We start from the raw sequence: 16,093 nt of genomic DNA on the forward strand, positions 1-16,093 counted from the left end.
TTTCCATATAAATTACATTATAATATACTAAGCCCCACAAAAGGTAGATAAGTATATTACAGAAACGTCTTGTCTACGCCTCATTTGGAATATGAGTTAGATTTTTTGACTAAATTGAGCACGTAGCTCGCTTGAATAGATGATTTATAAGTAAACACCTAAAATATAACTAACAGTGATTTACACGTAGAATAAAAATATTGATAGATACTTAAATCGCCGCCTATGACCCGAATAGGCTCAACTGCACATAGAGGTACAAATACACAATAATATAATGGGGCTGACATATTTGTATTAGGAAAAGAGCCCTAATAAAATAATTAAGAATAAAAAAAAAACATAATGCAAGACCCCACTATTCATCAGTTGTATTACGAGTCCCATATTACTAGAAAGTAGGCCTGTTATAATACAAAAATGGGACAAAATCCTCCTAAAAATTACCAAACAATTAAAATTTACTGAAGCATATTCTCCAGTGGGTGCACAAACAACGAGCACATTATCCGAGGAACTTAAACAACAAACTGATGAACTTAAAGTTTCAAACTTCTTCCATAATTCCTTTTGAAGTTACAACGCCTGTGTGTATAGAAGAAAATTAAAAAAAGCTGAACGTTTTACCACGTGCCAATTTAAGAGTTGTGCTAGAATATTTTTAAGTGTTGAGAACCATGCTTCGGCACAAATGGGCCGGCTCGACCAGAATGTCCACGGCCTCGCAGAAAACCGACGTGAAACAACGCTTGCATTGTGAGTGAGGTTCAATTTTCCTAATCCTCGATTCCCCAACAGCCCTTAAATTCCTAACCCCCAAAAGGCCGGCAACGCTCTTGTAACGCCTTTGTGTATTTCAGGTGTCCATTTGCGGCAGCGATTGTTTACCATCAGGTGATCCACCATGTTTACCGGCTTATACCATAAAAAATTGGTACTCGTAACCATCGTTTCGTCAACGTTCATGGAAAACTTAAATAAACAATTTACTTTTCAAAACGAATCATAATTTGATCTCAAATTAAACCAAAATTAGGTAGAAAATTCCATGAACCTAACCTATTTATCGGGTCTTTTTGTATTCTAGTAATCGAAAAGTGTTGAAAAGGATTTAGTAACTAAAAAGATTACAGTGTTTCGATCCTGGCATCGCAACAGGCTTTGGACGTACTTAATTGAAAATGAAACACACGTGTATATCGGATTTACTCGTACGAACACGTTTTTAAAAATCCCTTAACTATGTAAGTACAGACGCACATGAAACTCACCCAATCTGATTAATTCCGTTACTGGATTTTCAACTCTAAAGTAAAATCATAAAGTTGAAATTAAATTTATGAATTCGACAGCTGTGGATAGTTTCATATGTGGCGGCGGTTTTACCTAGCAGGTATTTTTAAAACCTATTTTTGGGTTAATCGGTCGAAGTAAGGACTTACCTAATCCATGTGATTCAATTAGTTACGGGTCGCACTTTGTTTGGAAAAAGAGGTTTTACTCTGAATGTATTTCTAGTCACCTTATGTTACATAATTGAATTATTTCTCTTAATTTTGTCAACCCAGAAAGTGATTATCTACTTGCATAAAGGTGGTGGGGCGACCGGTATCCACATATTTATAACATACAACAAAACTTTCATATAAGATTAAACATGCATCGAAAAAGCTGAAAAAACCGATATTTTTCTGTAGCAATAAAATTGAAATTGAAATACGGCTTAGAAAACTTTGATCCAATATTGGACTAAGCTAGAAATTGGCACAAACTCATACGTTACGTTCCAAAATAGTACAACAGAATCAGTGTAGGTCCAATACCCCCATTTACTTTTAAACCAGGGATGTCAAAGAGTTCCGTATCTACAACAGAAAAAAACTTTACAAAAACTATACCTATTCATAATAACGTAATAATCTTTATTACATTCTGAATGAAGCATGTCTTTAATATTAGTTTTAAATCGTACTTAACCAATTTACAGTGGAATTTTCTAAAAGGCTTTTCTTCAGCAATGGACGTCACGGGCTGATGATAGGATGGATTTACGTATATTTAGCAGATTAAAACATCATAACAAAAATCATCAAAAACTACAAGATAATCAGAAATAGCTTAACACTCATAAAAAAAGTAATTTAAAAAACTAAAAAACCCGACTGCGTTTCTTTATAATATTAAAATGAAAAAACCCTAAAACAAGAAAGTAATCGTAAAATTTAAGCAGTCGGGACCCATTCAAAATATAAAGACTTTGTGAGGGCACATACAGCTTGCTTTCTAGAATGGGTCCCGACTGCTTAAATTTTACGATTACTTTCTTGTTTTAGGGTTTTTTCATTTTAATATTATAAAGAAACGCAGTCGGGTTTTTTAGTTTTTTAAATTACTTTTTTTATTTATTTATTTTTAGTTTTATTATTTTTTCATTTTGATATATCTAGTGTCACTCTGACAGTAAATACGAATCAAACGACCCCTATAAAACGGAAATCCATCGAGTCGTTCAGGCTAGAGAGTGAGCAATATTCGAATTTGGCGCCAAAAATCCGCCATTTTGTTTTTTTATTATTTTTATATATCCAGTGTCACTCTCACAGTAAATACGAATCTAACGACACCTCTCAAGTCAAAATCCGTCAAGCCGTTTAGGCTAGAGAGTGAGAAATATTCGAATTTGGCGCCAAAAATCCGCCATTTTGTTTTTTTTTTTAATTTTGATATATCCAGTGTCACTCTCACAGTAAATACGAATCTAACGACACCTCTCAAGTCAAAATCCGTCAAGCCGTTTAGGCTAGAGAGTGAGAAATATTCGAATTTGGCGTCAAAAATCCGCCATCTTGTTTTTTTTTAATTTTGATATATCCAGTGTCACTCTCACAGTAAATACGAATCTAACGACACCTCTCAAGTCAAAATCCATCAAGCCGTTTAGGCTGCAGAGCGTGCCAAACAATTATACATACATACATACATACATACATACATACATACACTCGAAAAACATAACCCTCCTTCTGGCGCAGTCGGGTAATAACTGAAACGAATACATCACCATTCTTATAACCACATCCAGACCCGAACCGTCGTACGCGTAACATCCCTACTTTTAACTTACATCATAACACACGCGAACGGCTGGCAAACACTGATATTAGTTTTCTGTATAAGCAATTTTCGTAAGTGTCCCCTGTTATTTGTTAGTAACACCGCCCCATATTGCCCTACAGTTGCCCCAGCTCAAACAACGCGTTACACTATTATTGAAATGTAATAAAAGGCGACGGTGCGTTATTAATATTGTTATTGTTATTTCTAATCTTGTAATAGTTGGTTTATGTAATAGGGTCTTCTGGTGGTCTAGTATCTTTAGGACCAATGGAGAGTAGAAGGTCGTGGTCTCGGTTTCAGATTCAGGCAAACGTTGATTTATTCATTACGTCGTACATAATGTAATTAATTGTAACATGACGTATGAAATATCCTTTGTTAAAGAACTTGTTTAATAAAATATCTAGGTTCAATGCTAAAAAATAATTTGAATGTCTAGACGTCTTGAGGCTTTTGTTTGCAAAAAATATTTTAAAAACAATGCCAACAATAGTTGACTAATTGGCCATTCTCCAAAATGAAATCCAGAATGAATAGAAAACGAAAAATAAAATAAATTAAAACGTTCCAAAAAAAATTAAGTACCCTGCGGGAAATATAATGCGTGTAACACCAACGGCTGACTGCTTAAATAAAAATCCTTCATCTTCAACAAGAAAAGGACGAAAATGTCGCAGAGCCGGAATATTTTCTAATTTATTTTTTTACATCGAGATAAACAAAACAAAGGAAACATAATCATAGATTGTAGAAAGAGTAGCTTACTTTCGTACATTGTGTGAGTTGGGCGAAATTTTATGAACTAATTTCCCAGAGACAACATTCCTTATATGCGAGGGAGTCGCCTCGGGCTGCGTAGGCATTTTTTGGACAAAAACCGAGCTCTGTATTTAATGAAAACTCTGTACCACAATATGCCTCAGGGGGCCGCTTTCACTGATTGTAGGAATTTTTCCATACTCCATATGAATATTTTTATGGCACGAAATGCCGCTTCATGCGGGCCCAGTGACGTTAACTTTGACTCGCTGTGATGAAAGGGTTTAGAGCCAGTTTATTTTCCATTTAAAGCATACATGAAAGGCTTTTCAGGAATATCACTGACGTATTACCTGTACGGCCAATATATTCGTATTTTAGCCGTATTGTTCCTGTACTTTCCATTGACTTCGATATTAATTAAAGTTTAATTATTACATATAATAATATTCAGGAGTTATTTCGGTAAAGTAAATATCAGCTGCCTATTACTGCGTGTTCTAATTATGTCACGTATTATGCCAGTGTAACACGTCTTTATTTAAATATATTCACGATGATAATGTGTCGTAGGTATTAAGGCTTAAAATTCATTTTAGAATGTAAACAGTAGTTTTAACATAGCAACAATCTGTTGCTGGCTACTTCTAAATACATTTTCTCTTCATAGCATAGCCTTTAACAGCATAAAGACCGGAGTCAACGATGAAGATTGATTAGACAAAACGTACGTGGCTGTAACCTGTCGGAGCTGAAGAGAATTACAAACATTATATTGCAGTATCGCAAAGGAGGTTTAATAGCAACGCAAGGTGAGCGTAGGAATTTGCAATAAGCCCCACCTTTGTCTCGCCAAGCAGCTCCTTTATTTCCCAAGTTCCCTGAATTTCATCCACTATGTACATAGTGTAGCAACACCGAATTGTTCAAACACATTTTTCTTCTAGTCGTGACATTTTCTCGTTTTGTCGCCAAAAGTTCTAGATACCTAGCGATAAAACCGACATACTAAACTTTGTAAATATACTTTTACCTGTATGTACTTGAACGATTTATTGCTATTAAGTCCACAGCTACGTGAAACGACTTTATTAGAGAACCGATATTCATCAGGATCGTAAATTAGAATTTCGTACAAAAATTCTGAAGTTAGGCATCGTATTATTATGAATAACTATTGAAAAGTTTATAAAACTCAATTAAATTTAAATACCAGTCCATTGACGTTGCAATTTCGTTATAAACTACTTAATTACGTTTGAACGAAAATTCAGACTACTTTACGAATAAATTGCTTTATCATTTTCAACCACTAGTCATCGAGAGTGGAGCTGATTCATTACTCCCCAAACGCTTTCATGGTTCGTTAGGAATGTAAAAACTTCACTCCTTCAGGATCAATATTAGGAGGAAGATTAAACTTTGACGCAGTCCACGGGTCCTATTCAAATTAGCCACACCGAATTTGGGGAACAAACGTTCCGAATCTACTAAAGTTTGTGGTCAAAGTTACAATTTGTGCGCGCCCAGAATACTGATCACATTCCGCAAAATTACACCACCAATGAAACCAATAAGTTTTTCATTTACCTGGAAGTGCTAACAAGCCACAAGTAGGTCAACCTACCTGGCGACGCGACGTTTCTAACGATCATATCGCTCACAATGCAAAGAGTTGGAACGTAAAAAATGTAATTATAACTCCCCGTACTAGGGACGGCAAGGAAATTTTATAGCAACTGCGGAAAATATTTTCACGCCAACATTTCCGTTTCTCACAGCTGCAACGAAAACAACTAACGAAATTTCACGTGACAATTGTCAATATTTTCCAGAAGTGTTCATTCGCTCCTCGGCGAAAGGGTTCCGTTTGTTAGCTTGTTTGATTTAATTTATAATAAGCACCAACAATTTAGCGCATTGCAAATTGGTCGTTGAACCTCTATTCTTGTAGCGATCTTTGTCAAAACTACATACGTCCGATATCGTTTTCCGATAAGACGTGAAACTTTGGTCGATATTACTCGGGTAAATCTTTTCAGGGTTTAGAAAAATAATTGGATTGCTACATTGAAGGAAAGCAATTACATTCGGCAAGAGAAGCAATTTCGATTTACTCAACAACGACGATTTAGGTAAACTTCGCGTATTAAATTGTGCTGCCCCATTTTATATATTTGCTTCATAAATCCCGTTTAAGGGTTCGATTACGCGTTTCCCTATACTTATTTAAATGAGATAGGAATGGGTACATTACTGGGTCCTTTACCACAGGTTGAAATAAAGACCGGTTTAAATAGGTACTTCTGTTCAGGTGACTTGAAATAGATATCATTGCCCTGAGGCATACCTTTTCGATCAGATTACCGGAAGATTTACCAATTATTATAATTCAATCTTTTTTATATTTATCTTCTACAAAAAATATAATTTTCTTTGTTTACGACAAGGCTTGTTCAATTCTATTATTTAGATACGGTTACAATCAATTGTACATTTTTGTACATTATTTATATTTCTGATAATGTCAGATAAAGTTACCCTCGGTTCCAATCAAGCCCGGGGGTCGGACAACGAAATCAAAGACAAGTTACTTGAAATACTCTTCGAGCTAACTTTAGATATATGTTGACTGATAACTTTGGGTGGATACGCTTCTTCCATGTCTTCTAAAAACTTCTTATCGTGTATCAATAATTGTTCCATTTCATCACAGAAACTTTGTCATATCTGATTTTCGTTAAAAGAGGACCTTAATTTACTTTGCACATGATTTTGTATCCATATTTATTTAAGTAAATAAAAATAATACCAATTCGCTTTGCAGTGATTACTTGGCCTGAAACATTCGCTTTGTAGTATAAGTTATATTGCTTCTCCGAATTGTGGACGGGCTCCGCCGAAACCCTAAGTAAGAGGAGCTGAAGGGTACAATTTCAACAGTTCAGTAACAAGTAATAAAGTCTAGACTACTAAACTTTTTATGACGGCATTTGTCAAATGAGAATCCTCTCTAAATTTTTAACGAGTCTCCCAGAACAAGTCGGACATAAAGAGGATTTTACTTTCGCCTGCTGTACGACTAAAATTGTAAAGATAATGCCATACTAAGCGAGCATTAAACAGCGCCCCGAAATTGTATTTGAAGCTTTTCAGAAACTTAGGCATTAGCGAGCAAGTTTTTCCTGTAACGCACATGGTTGGGTAGCCTCTAATGGCGAACGGTCTTACGAACTTTTAGCCGAGACGATGGTATAAAAAGTTTTCTTTGACTGGAAATTGCTAAAGACCTGCCTCATCCTTGCCGCTAACTTTTTTGGCAGGAAAAATAATATGAAGTTAGTTCTAAATTCGAAACTTTTTTCCGTGGAGATTTACCTACGTTGTTACGTGCAAAAGAAATTAATTAAAAACAAACCTATATGAAATATATTTGTTGAGGGAATACAACACAGAATGTGCCTACCTATTTCTCCATTGATTTTAACCATTCAGTTGCCGTTCGTAAGATACAACAAACGTTGGGATCCTCACATGCCGAGTAAGGGGTGGCGCAGGGTAGAAACGAGACAAGGTTCAGCCAATATTAACTTGCCGACGCTAGTTTGAGAACGATGGTGGAATAAGAATGGCATAGTGTTGGCTTTCTCCGACTTACGATTCAGCGACTGTGTGCTAGAGTGCATTAATTTTGTAACTCGTTGTAACTTTCTTCATTCTAACATTTGTATTCAACGAATTGATACTGTTTTATCATTTTCGTACTAACCGATATCCAATTACATTAGATCAATTTAATATAGCTTATGATTTCGCAATATTCTATTATAAACCGTCTCAGGCTCTTTGTAATGCAAATCGACAAATATTTGCTGTAGACGTATTAGATGGAATTAGCAATATTGCGACTGTAACACCTGAACCGTAGATGTATTTGTATCAATATTAGACCAATCACCATTAGCGATAATTACTAACGATATTTGATTGAAACGTGGACATTTCAGTGGAAACTGATTCTGGATTACTAGTAGAACAGTGCCGAAATATCGGAAACTCGTAAAAATTAATAAACATGGTAAATATCCCGTAATAAGTTCTAATAATAGTCTAATAATAGAATTTGTATAAAAAAATATTTTTTACTTGAAGCAAATCTTGTCGACAACGTGATATGGAAACTGGAAATATGAAGATGAGAAGTGTTCTAGAAAAGTGTGGATTATATGAGCATGTTTCTCGTAATGTCTAGAAATAAGAGCAGACACAATGATGTACTATAAAAGATTGTACCCAACACTAAAATGCTGTTCGTACAAGGTCGATACGCAGAGACTTGGGATCAGATGGCACGTTTGCGAACCTCGTCTGAAATACCAACAAGCTGTTAGTTAACACGTTGTATTTATATGCTTCTCGTGTGCTTATTGTTTTTATATTTGTGCTGTTTTGTTTTACGCCTTTTTCTTTTTTTTCGTAGACTCTCTTTTTTTGTGTGTGGATTTTTCTCGCGTGCAAATCGTAGTGGCATGAATAGAATACAGGCTTTTGTTTTTATTGGGTGTCGCTGTCTAGTGTTATTGAGGTTTGTGTTATATTTTCTACGTTTTTTAGTAACTATGTAGTTTACTGGTTCATTTTGGTCAAACAACTTAATTTCTAAATCTAATATAGGTATTACATTTACACAACAAATTACCTATACTATAACAAGTACCTATACTTGCATGGTAAAACGAAGGAATGTAAAGGACGCAATACCTTGTTAAAATAGAGAATGTTAGATGAGTAATAACTCATCATATTGGATCATAAGTTTTTTTAAATGTCTGATAAAACTTATCTTGGCTCAAAAACTCAGCTTTGCAATGTTTCACTAGACATAGGTATATCACAAATGAAACTTGACTTTCTTCAAATAAAACGTTTTCAAACACCCACTAACCTACATCTACCCTTATAGTACCAAGTAGGTATACCACGTACAGTATGTATAGTTGTGTTCTCTTTCCTACAACACACCAACGCATGAAAGGCGTTTCCAACAAGTCACCTTGCAAGCGCGTGGGGTTAATTCTACTAACTCAATTATCACATTGTGTATACACCAAGATTGAGTTGTGACAGGTAACGAGATAACTAGCTAATGGAGTCACGGGTTCACTCGCGTTCTGATTAGAATTGTTAACGACAGCTAGCAAGACGAAGCTCTTTAGCTGAATTATCAAGAAAATTGGGATTTTATTGAGCGTGTCTGTTGATGTTGGGTAGTTATCCTGGTCTATGGGTAACAACTAATGCTTAAAAACTAATTATATTGTTACTAACTTATAATGCTCATATGAGTCCACAGGCTAATTCTCGTTAGTTCTAGTGGAAAAACAACGTTAAGATGATTATGTCAAGCAAATAGCTAAAATAGAATATAAAATATACAATAATAAGTTTACCATATACCAATATTGTTTAACTTAAGGTTAATATCGTTTCAATAGAAATTATTTTTTTTAAAGATTTTAATTTTCATAGCTCCATTCAATCCCAAATATGTTCAAAGCAAAAATAAAAATTAAACATCAAATGCATTAAAACTTAAAAAAAATCTTCATCCCACTCCAAATAGCTTTCAAGGGAGATACAAAAAACGCTTACTTTCTTAAGGGTATTAAGTAATTCGAAGGGTTGAACTGAACCCCTCGACTTCCATCCATCATTGGTGCTGCTCAATTGACATCGACGTCATCGCTTAACCCCCAGCCGCTTAAAGTTGTCTCACATGCCGGCCGAGTTTGTCTTTTAATATTGATGCATTATATCCAGACAAGATGTCAATATTGCCAGATTTACTTTCCGTTTTTGATACATTTTTGATATCTAGTTGATATTTCTTTACAGTTTTGGAAAACTGTCTCCCTTCGTTTGATGTTTCGTTTGTTGTTTTAGTATTTTTGAGGAAAAAATAAACGCTGACTGCCGTATTCAGAGACATGTAATGATTACTTAAACTATTATTTCCTAACGATTTTGTTTCAAACACAATTGCTAAGGACTGGGTTAAGTAACCATTAGTGGTTACTTAACGCGTCCACAAGCCCGCATCGTACGCATCGCACGCAACATATTTTAGTTTGTCTTGTATAGAAACTCATACAACTGCGTCCACTGATCCGCACCGTACGTACCACATCATCAGCCACATGATGACGTTATACAAAATGCGTACTTACGATGCCAGCCTGTGGACGTTTACCTTTAAATGACTCTGAGTATGGCGGTGAGACAGAAACGTTATTTAACGAAATCACTTAAGGCGATTTCCATTTATAATTGCGACTACAACAAACTGCTGACTAAAATCGTATAACAATAATCTGTTCGTATATAAACAATAAATCGTGCATTACTTACCTACTAAAGTCAAAAAATATCGAACATACAGTTGGGTGCCTGTCAGATGTTTTAATGCGCAAATAAATAACGGCTTAGGAACTTTCCAACAATGAGTTGTGCTAGATTTATTACAGCATTAGACAAAGACTTAGGAGATAAGATAGCAGGACGTTGGACGTTTTTTAAATCTAATTTTATTGTCAGTATTACAACTTAAAGCTTTTCATTCTTTATAAGATATACGTGACAGCATACACAATACTAAACAGTTACCCTGATCCGGAGCTGCAGTCTGCCTTTTTTTTTGAGGGGGCAAATCATCCAATGACTTCTCCCGCCTTGGGTGGCAAGAGGAAGTGTCAGACTCTTACTGACTAAAAACCACCCCGTTCCTTCTCCTGCTTTGAGCCGGAGCCCCGGTAACCTTTTACGTTGTCCGCAGCTCCGGATCGGGCATCAGCCCTACTGGGCCCCATCTGTGGTGGTCTGGCTCGCGAGGCGCCGTACGCACGGGTCTGATTTTATTCGGGCGGCGAGCTACCCTTGCTCGTCGTCCGCAGACCCGCACTTACGGTGGCCGGAGATCGTCACGCGATCCCCGACGCCCGGAGTGTCTTCTGCGGCGGCTGGGGCGTGAGGAGGATCGTTCCCTTGAGCGCTCCGCCTCCTCCTTAGCTAGCATGACTGCTTCGCAGAAGGAGGAGACGGCGTCCCATTCCCCCTCGCTCCGCACCATGGCCTGAACCAGGGCCGGACGCGAGAGGTCACCGTCGCCGATCACATCCCTAAGGACACGGCGGTGCTCAGCCCATGCAGGGCACACCGCTACTGTATGCTCCACCGTGTCCTCCGGGTGGTCCTCGCAATGACGACACCCGGGCGTTTCCTCCCGCCGAATCCGAAACAGGTACCTACCGAAACTTCCGTGTCCGGTAAGCACCTGCGTCAGGCGGTAGGTGAGGACGCCGTGACGCCTCTCTAGCCACTCCTCAAAGAGGGGACTTACCGCTGCAAAGCTGCAGTCTGCCTAGCGAGTTTACCGGGGCTCCGGCTCGAAGGACAAGAGTAGGAACGGGGTGGTTTTTAGTCTCGTTTTTACAAAGATTTATGGGAGCATTCTGGTCCCACGTATTCGTGCGTCATGCGTGATGACTCCTGTCAATCAACTCTAAAATTGTTGTACACAACTACCATGGTGAGTATATGTATGCAAACTTTCGGTTACAACTTAATTTACAAGTAAAATAGAATGTCGTAACATAAAAACACGAGGTTACTTAGAAAAAGAAAATAGTGAAATCTTCTATGATTTAAATTAAATAAGTATATTTAAAATAGGTAATTGCAATCATGCTTTCACATTAATACATATAAAAAAGAATTACTAAATAAAAATTTGCAATAGATTTCCAAGGAGCTAGATCCGCCATTCATTCGGAAAGTAAACCCCAAGTTGCACTCGAAACTCATTAAAAGTAAATCCGGGTGCATTTTCTAAAGACGTTGAATTAAGGCTTCTTTAAAGAAATTTTCTTAAAACTGCAAGCGGTGAGCGTGCCTCATTTGCCACTATTGAGGCGTATCCTCATAGTTCAATGCGCTGCCTTCCGTTTAAATGAAGCTAAAGATTGAATCGTTCCGGATTCGTCTCTTTGAAAAACCCCGGTCTCATCCTCGTCGACTGTGCATTTCACATAACTTAAGAATCCTCAATCTAGCTTCGTCAGCTGAATCATCCGCTGTAAGATGCAGAATTTCCATCCATTCTACTTTCTTCAAATTTTGCTTTCTTACTTGCTTTACATTATCAAAAAGTTCGCTTCGTATCGTGAAAATGTAGTCAGTAGGGCTGATGCCCGATCCGGAGCTGCGGACAACGTAACAGGTTACCGGGGCTCTGGCTCAAATCAGGAGAAGGAACAGGGTGGTTTTTAGTCAGTAAAAGTCTGACACTCCCTCTCGCTTCACCCAAGGCGGGAGAAGTCATTGGATGATTTTCCCTCTAAAAAAAGCAATGAATAATATCACCTGCAGCACCTTATAAAACTTCTAAACTTCTCATAATCTCACACTAAAGTATACAAGTATACAATCAACTTCAATTATAATCACTTCGTGGCTGAAGGTAGATGAGGTACAGAACACCCTATTTTTGGCACTATATCATTAATCCCATTAACTTAACATCGATAATCGTAATGACAAAGTATCGAAACCCTTGTACTATGTGCAGTGATTTGAATTTCAATAATTTACCACTCGCTCCCGTCGGCTCTATCCGCAGATAGTGATACAGTCTCGTACGTACGAGTCGCCTGTTTATTTAATAACGTTGTGCCGACCCGATAAGCGGGTATTGTGTGAGCCTTGTACGACTTACTGACTGTAGACGCGCTAGTGTCATTTTGAATTTCGATCTAGCATTCAGTATGTTTTTCCTATTTTTGTTTGAATTTGGAATAGATGCCAGTATTTTCTAATGATCAAGTTGAAATTATAGGCTAGTTTCCTACTAGTCAAATTCAAAACTTTTTTCAAAACGTCAAAAACTATATTTTTTATTAATTTTCTATGAAATAGTGCGTTATGACATCGTCAGATTTTTACGTCAAACTGCAAGCTCATTTCTAGAAAATTAACTAGAAAATTTGGAAAATTAAGCAGATCATCAAATCTGTGAATGAAAGTGTGTTTATTTTTTAACCTTCCTATACTCGCGTGATTTTTTGTTACAGCTATACTCGCGCGCGGTCTCACAGACCGATAGTTTGAACTGCTGTCATTTATTTTTTTTCTATGAAAACCTATAAAGATTATATTTTGTTTTCAAAATAGAGGATATAATGAAACAATCATATCATGTTATAACTTGTTAATTATATATTTAACTTGACTATCAGTCTCATACAAAACAGCCTTCAAAATTGACATATTTTTCTTATGTACTAAGTAAACAGAACTAAAACATATTTCTTCAAAAAAAAACTCAAATAAACTTTATTATTTTAAAAAACAATAGCTATAAGATATGTAAATCACAGATTCACTTGGTTATCAGCTTCACAGTAACAATCTTATACTACTTTTATACGTACGATAAAAGTTACACCTATACTCGCGTCGGTCTGATGGACCGATTGGCGCCAAACACACCAACATGTGCGTTTCGCACAAACGCACTGCGTGCAGTAAAATGAAGTTGGCAACGAATCCGGCAGCTACTAAAAAAATGGAGACGCTGGGGTTACCAAAAACAAAAAAAAATTGAAAAAATGTTTCGTCGGTCTCACAGACCAATGCGCGAGTATAGGAAGGTTAACGTTTTATTGTATTGAAAAGTCGAAATAATTTATTTTCACTACCCAATTCTATGTAATAAAGACTCCTTGCAATAGATTTGTAGTACTAATGTTACCTGTTGCAATTTAGTTGAGTGTATTCCTTTAGCACTTTAGCTTCAACTTGAAATGAGTAACTGCGTTAGTGTTAACGTAGTTCGTTTGTTAATTCTATGAGTTTCCTTGTATCTTCTTAACGTTTGAAACTCCTTTTACTTTGAAGGCAAAACTACTACTTCTGTTGCATCATGCTTATTATAATAAAGTATAAGCTTTTATTTATTTTACTAGCGACCCGCCCCAGCTTCGCATGGGTGCAATGGTGATACATTATGCATTTATTATACATTTATACATATAAACCTTCCTCTTGTATCAATCTATCTATTAAAAAAACCGCATCAAAATTCGTTGCGTAGTTTAAAAGATTTAAGCATACAAAAGGAAATAGGGCTGTCCCTATTTCCTTAGCGACTTTGTTTTATACTATGTAGTGATTTGTCAAGGCTATAATAGAATCCAGAACTAAGTCATTCAGCAATATTTACTGCTACACTTGTATCTGTCGCTAGTTGTGTTAAAGAAAAATATTTTTCTAGAAACATTTTGTTTTTTCCCATCAACTGTATCGTCTTTCATTTTTATCATCACGCAGCAATATTTGGATACAAGCTAATCCTATCAGAAATATTATTCTCTGTCTCCTCTATTAGTTAAATTGTCTATGCTGTCACCCCAATTCTCCGAATGCGAACTGCTTGGCAAACACTGATATTAGTTTTCTGCAAAAGTACTTTTCCTAAGTGTTTCCTTCTATATTTCATTTAGAACATAACATTGTAATAACTTATACTGCGTTATTTACAGTTAGTTCGTTATTCGAAATAAAATGTGTATGAACTAAAAAATGTGTGCCAATTTATATATTAAACACCCTTTGATTAAAGAAAGGAGAAAGAGGTTTTTCTTTAGATCACCTCGTTTGTTTAGGATTTGTCATTAGTGTGATAGTTATGAAGCGGAATCTATTATTAGACAGTGACTATTTTTTAAATATTTTTCTTCTTCCAAAATAGACAATTGTTTATTAATACCTCATGAATTACAGAGAACATTACTTCTTTGTCCAAAAAAATCTACTCAAAACATTTATATTTACCCATCTTAAATAACATCTAAAAATTCCTTGTGTGAGACAAGTCACTCCAAAATACCTCCATCCCATCACTGTAAGTCTAAAAGAAAATTACATTAGCGTCCTTTGCTTTATTTCAAACGTTGACGTAACAATAATAAAACGTTTTCTCACAAAAGTTGACTTCTATCCAATTTTTCTCAAGGTGAAATAACTTAAACGAAAGTACGATGAAGACGCGAAATTTACCTTTCCAAGTGAAAAGTTGCCCTCGAAATCTAACGTCTTGAGCTCAGCCCACCGGAAAATGGCCATCTTCAAAATTAATGGATATTTTATTACGTTACAAGTTAAATTATGCGTGAATGCGTAGAATCCCTCAAATGGTGTACTGGAAATATTCTATTCAGTGACTGGTGAGCATGAAGGGGTCAGTTTCGATACTTGGGTCAGCTAAGGTACCTAACATTTAAGAACCTCGCCTCACATCATTGTAGGTATAGGCAGGATTGTACTTTTAGTAAGGAGGTAAATAATTTTTACTCATTGAAGAAAATACGTATGTCGGAATCTGGTTTATGAAACCCGAAACACCGATCGACGAAGCAGACACAGCCGCCAATTCCAATTTTTATTCAATATTGAAAACAAAACGGGTAATGTTTGTCACATAAAATTGATTTAGATGTTAGTTTCGTTTCGATAACAGATTTTTAATGACACTTAATAATACTGGTAATGGTCGCCATCGCATTAAATATTTTTATTGCTTAAATAAAACTTAAAACGTTTGGAACTAAAATTGCCTCATTTCGCTCCAGTATAAAGAGGTAATGAAAAGAAAAGTTGGGATTTCACGACACATAGATTATCCTTAATGCTCCCTTTTGTCCACAATGTATGTGAAGTTTTCATATAAAATTTTATGAAAGTAGCTTTCGAGTGAGGTCCGAATTCAATTTGATGTTCCACATAACGAGTGGTTTTCATGGAAATTATTTTTAAATATTCGCTGACACTTTACTTTTTAACGTAACGTTTTGAAGAATTATGATATTGGAGTCCGCAATTTACAAGATGTTATAGATTAACATTGAATTTTACTGACATTCATTCATATTCGAATACATTTGTCATAATTCCACATCGACACACAGCTTGCATTTTTTCTTACGAGCACATTTATCGTTCATTGTCGCAGCGTTTTCGTAGAAAAATTGTTCGTGAAAATTAAATCTCCTCCACTTGATGTTTACTCAAGCAAAATTCAAATGCCATTATTCGCAACACCATTACGATTCCATAGCACTTTTCCAGTTGAACGGGACGAAATCGTCCGCGCGTCTCTGTAATG

At 36.2% G+C, this 16,093-nt stretch overlaps 2 protein-coding genes across 2 annotated transcripts in view; both read right to left on the minus strand.

Annotated features, from left to right (window-relative positions):
- Nucleotides 1-16,093, minus strand: part of LOC118267747 (inositol-tetrakisphosphate 1-kinase-like) — a 363,870-nt gene that overhangs the window by 48,877 nt on the left and 298,900 nt on the right. The window lies entirely within an intron of this gene.
- Nucleotides 10,765-15,054, minus strand: LOC126910803 (uncharacterized). The gene is made up of 2 exons (XM_050694499.1): nucleotides 14,989-15,054; nucleotides 10,765-11,293 (listed from the first exon to the last, which is right to left on the minus strand). The coding sequence occupies exons 1-2, from the start codon at nucleotides 15,052-15,054 to the stop codon at nucleotides 10,835-10,837; spliced, it is 525 nt and encodes a 174-aa protein (XP_050550456.1). The 3' UTR covers nucleotides 10,765-10,834.

Source organism: Spodoptera frugiperda, chromosome 6 (assembly GCF_023101765.2).
Source record: "Spodoptera frugiperda isolate SF20-4 chromosome 6, AGI-APGP_CSIRO_Sfru_2.0, whole genome shotgun sequence".
Classification (NCBI taxonomy): Eukaryota; Metazoa; Arthropoda; class Insecta; order Lepidoptera; family Noctuidae; genus Spodoptera; species Spodoptera frugiperda.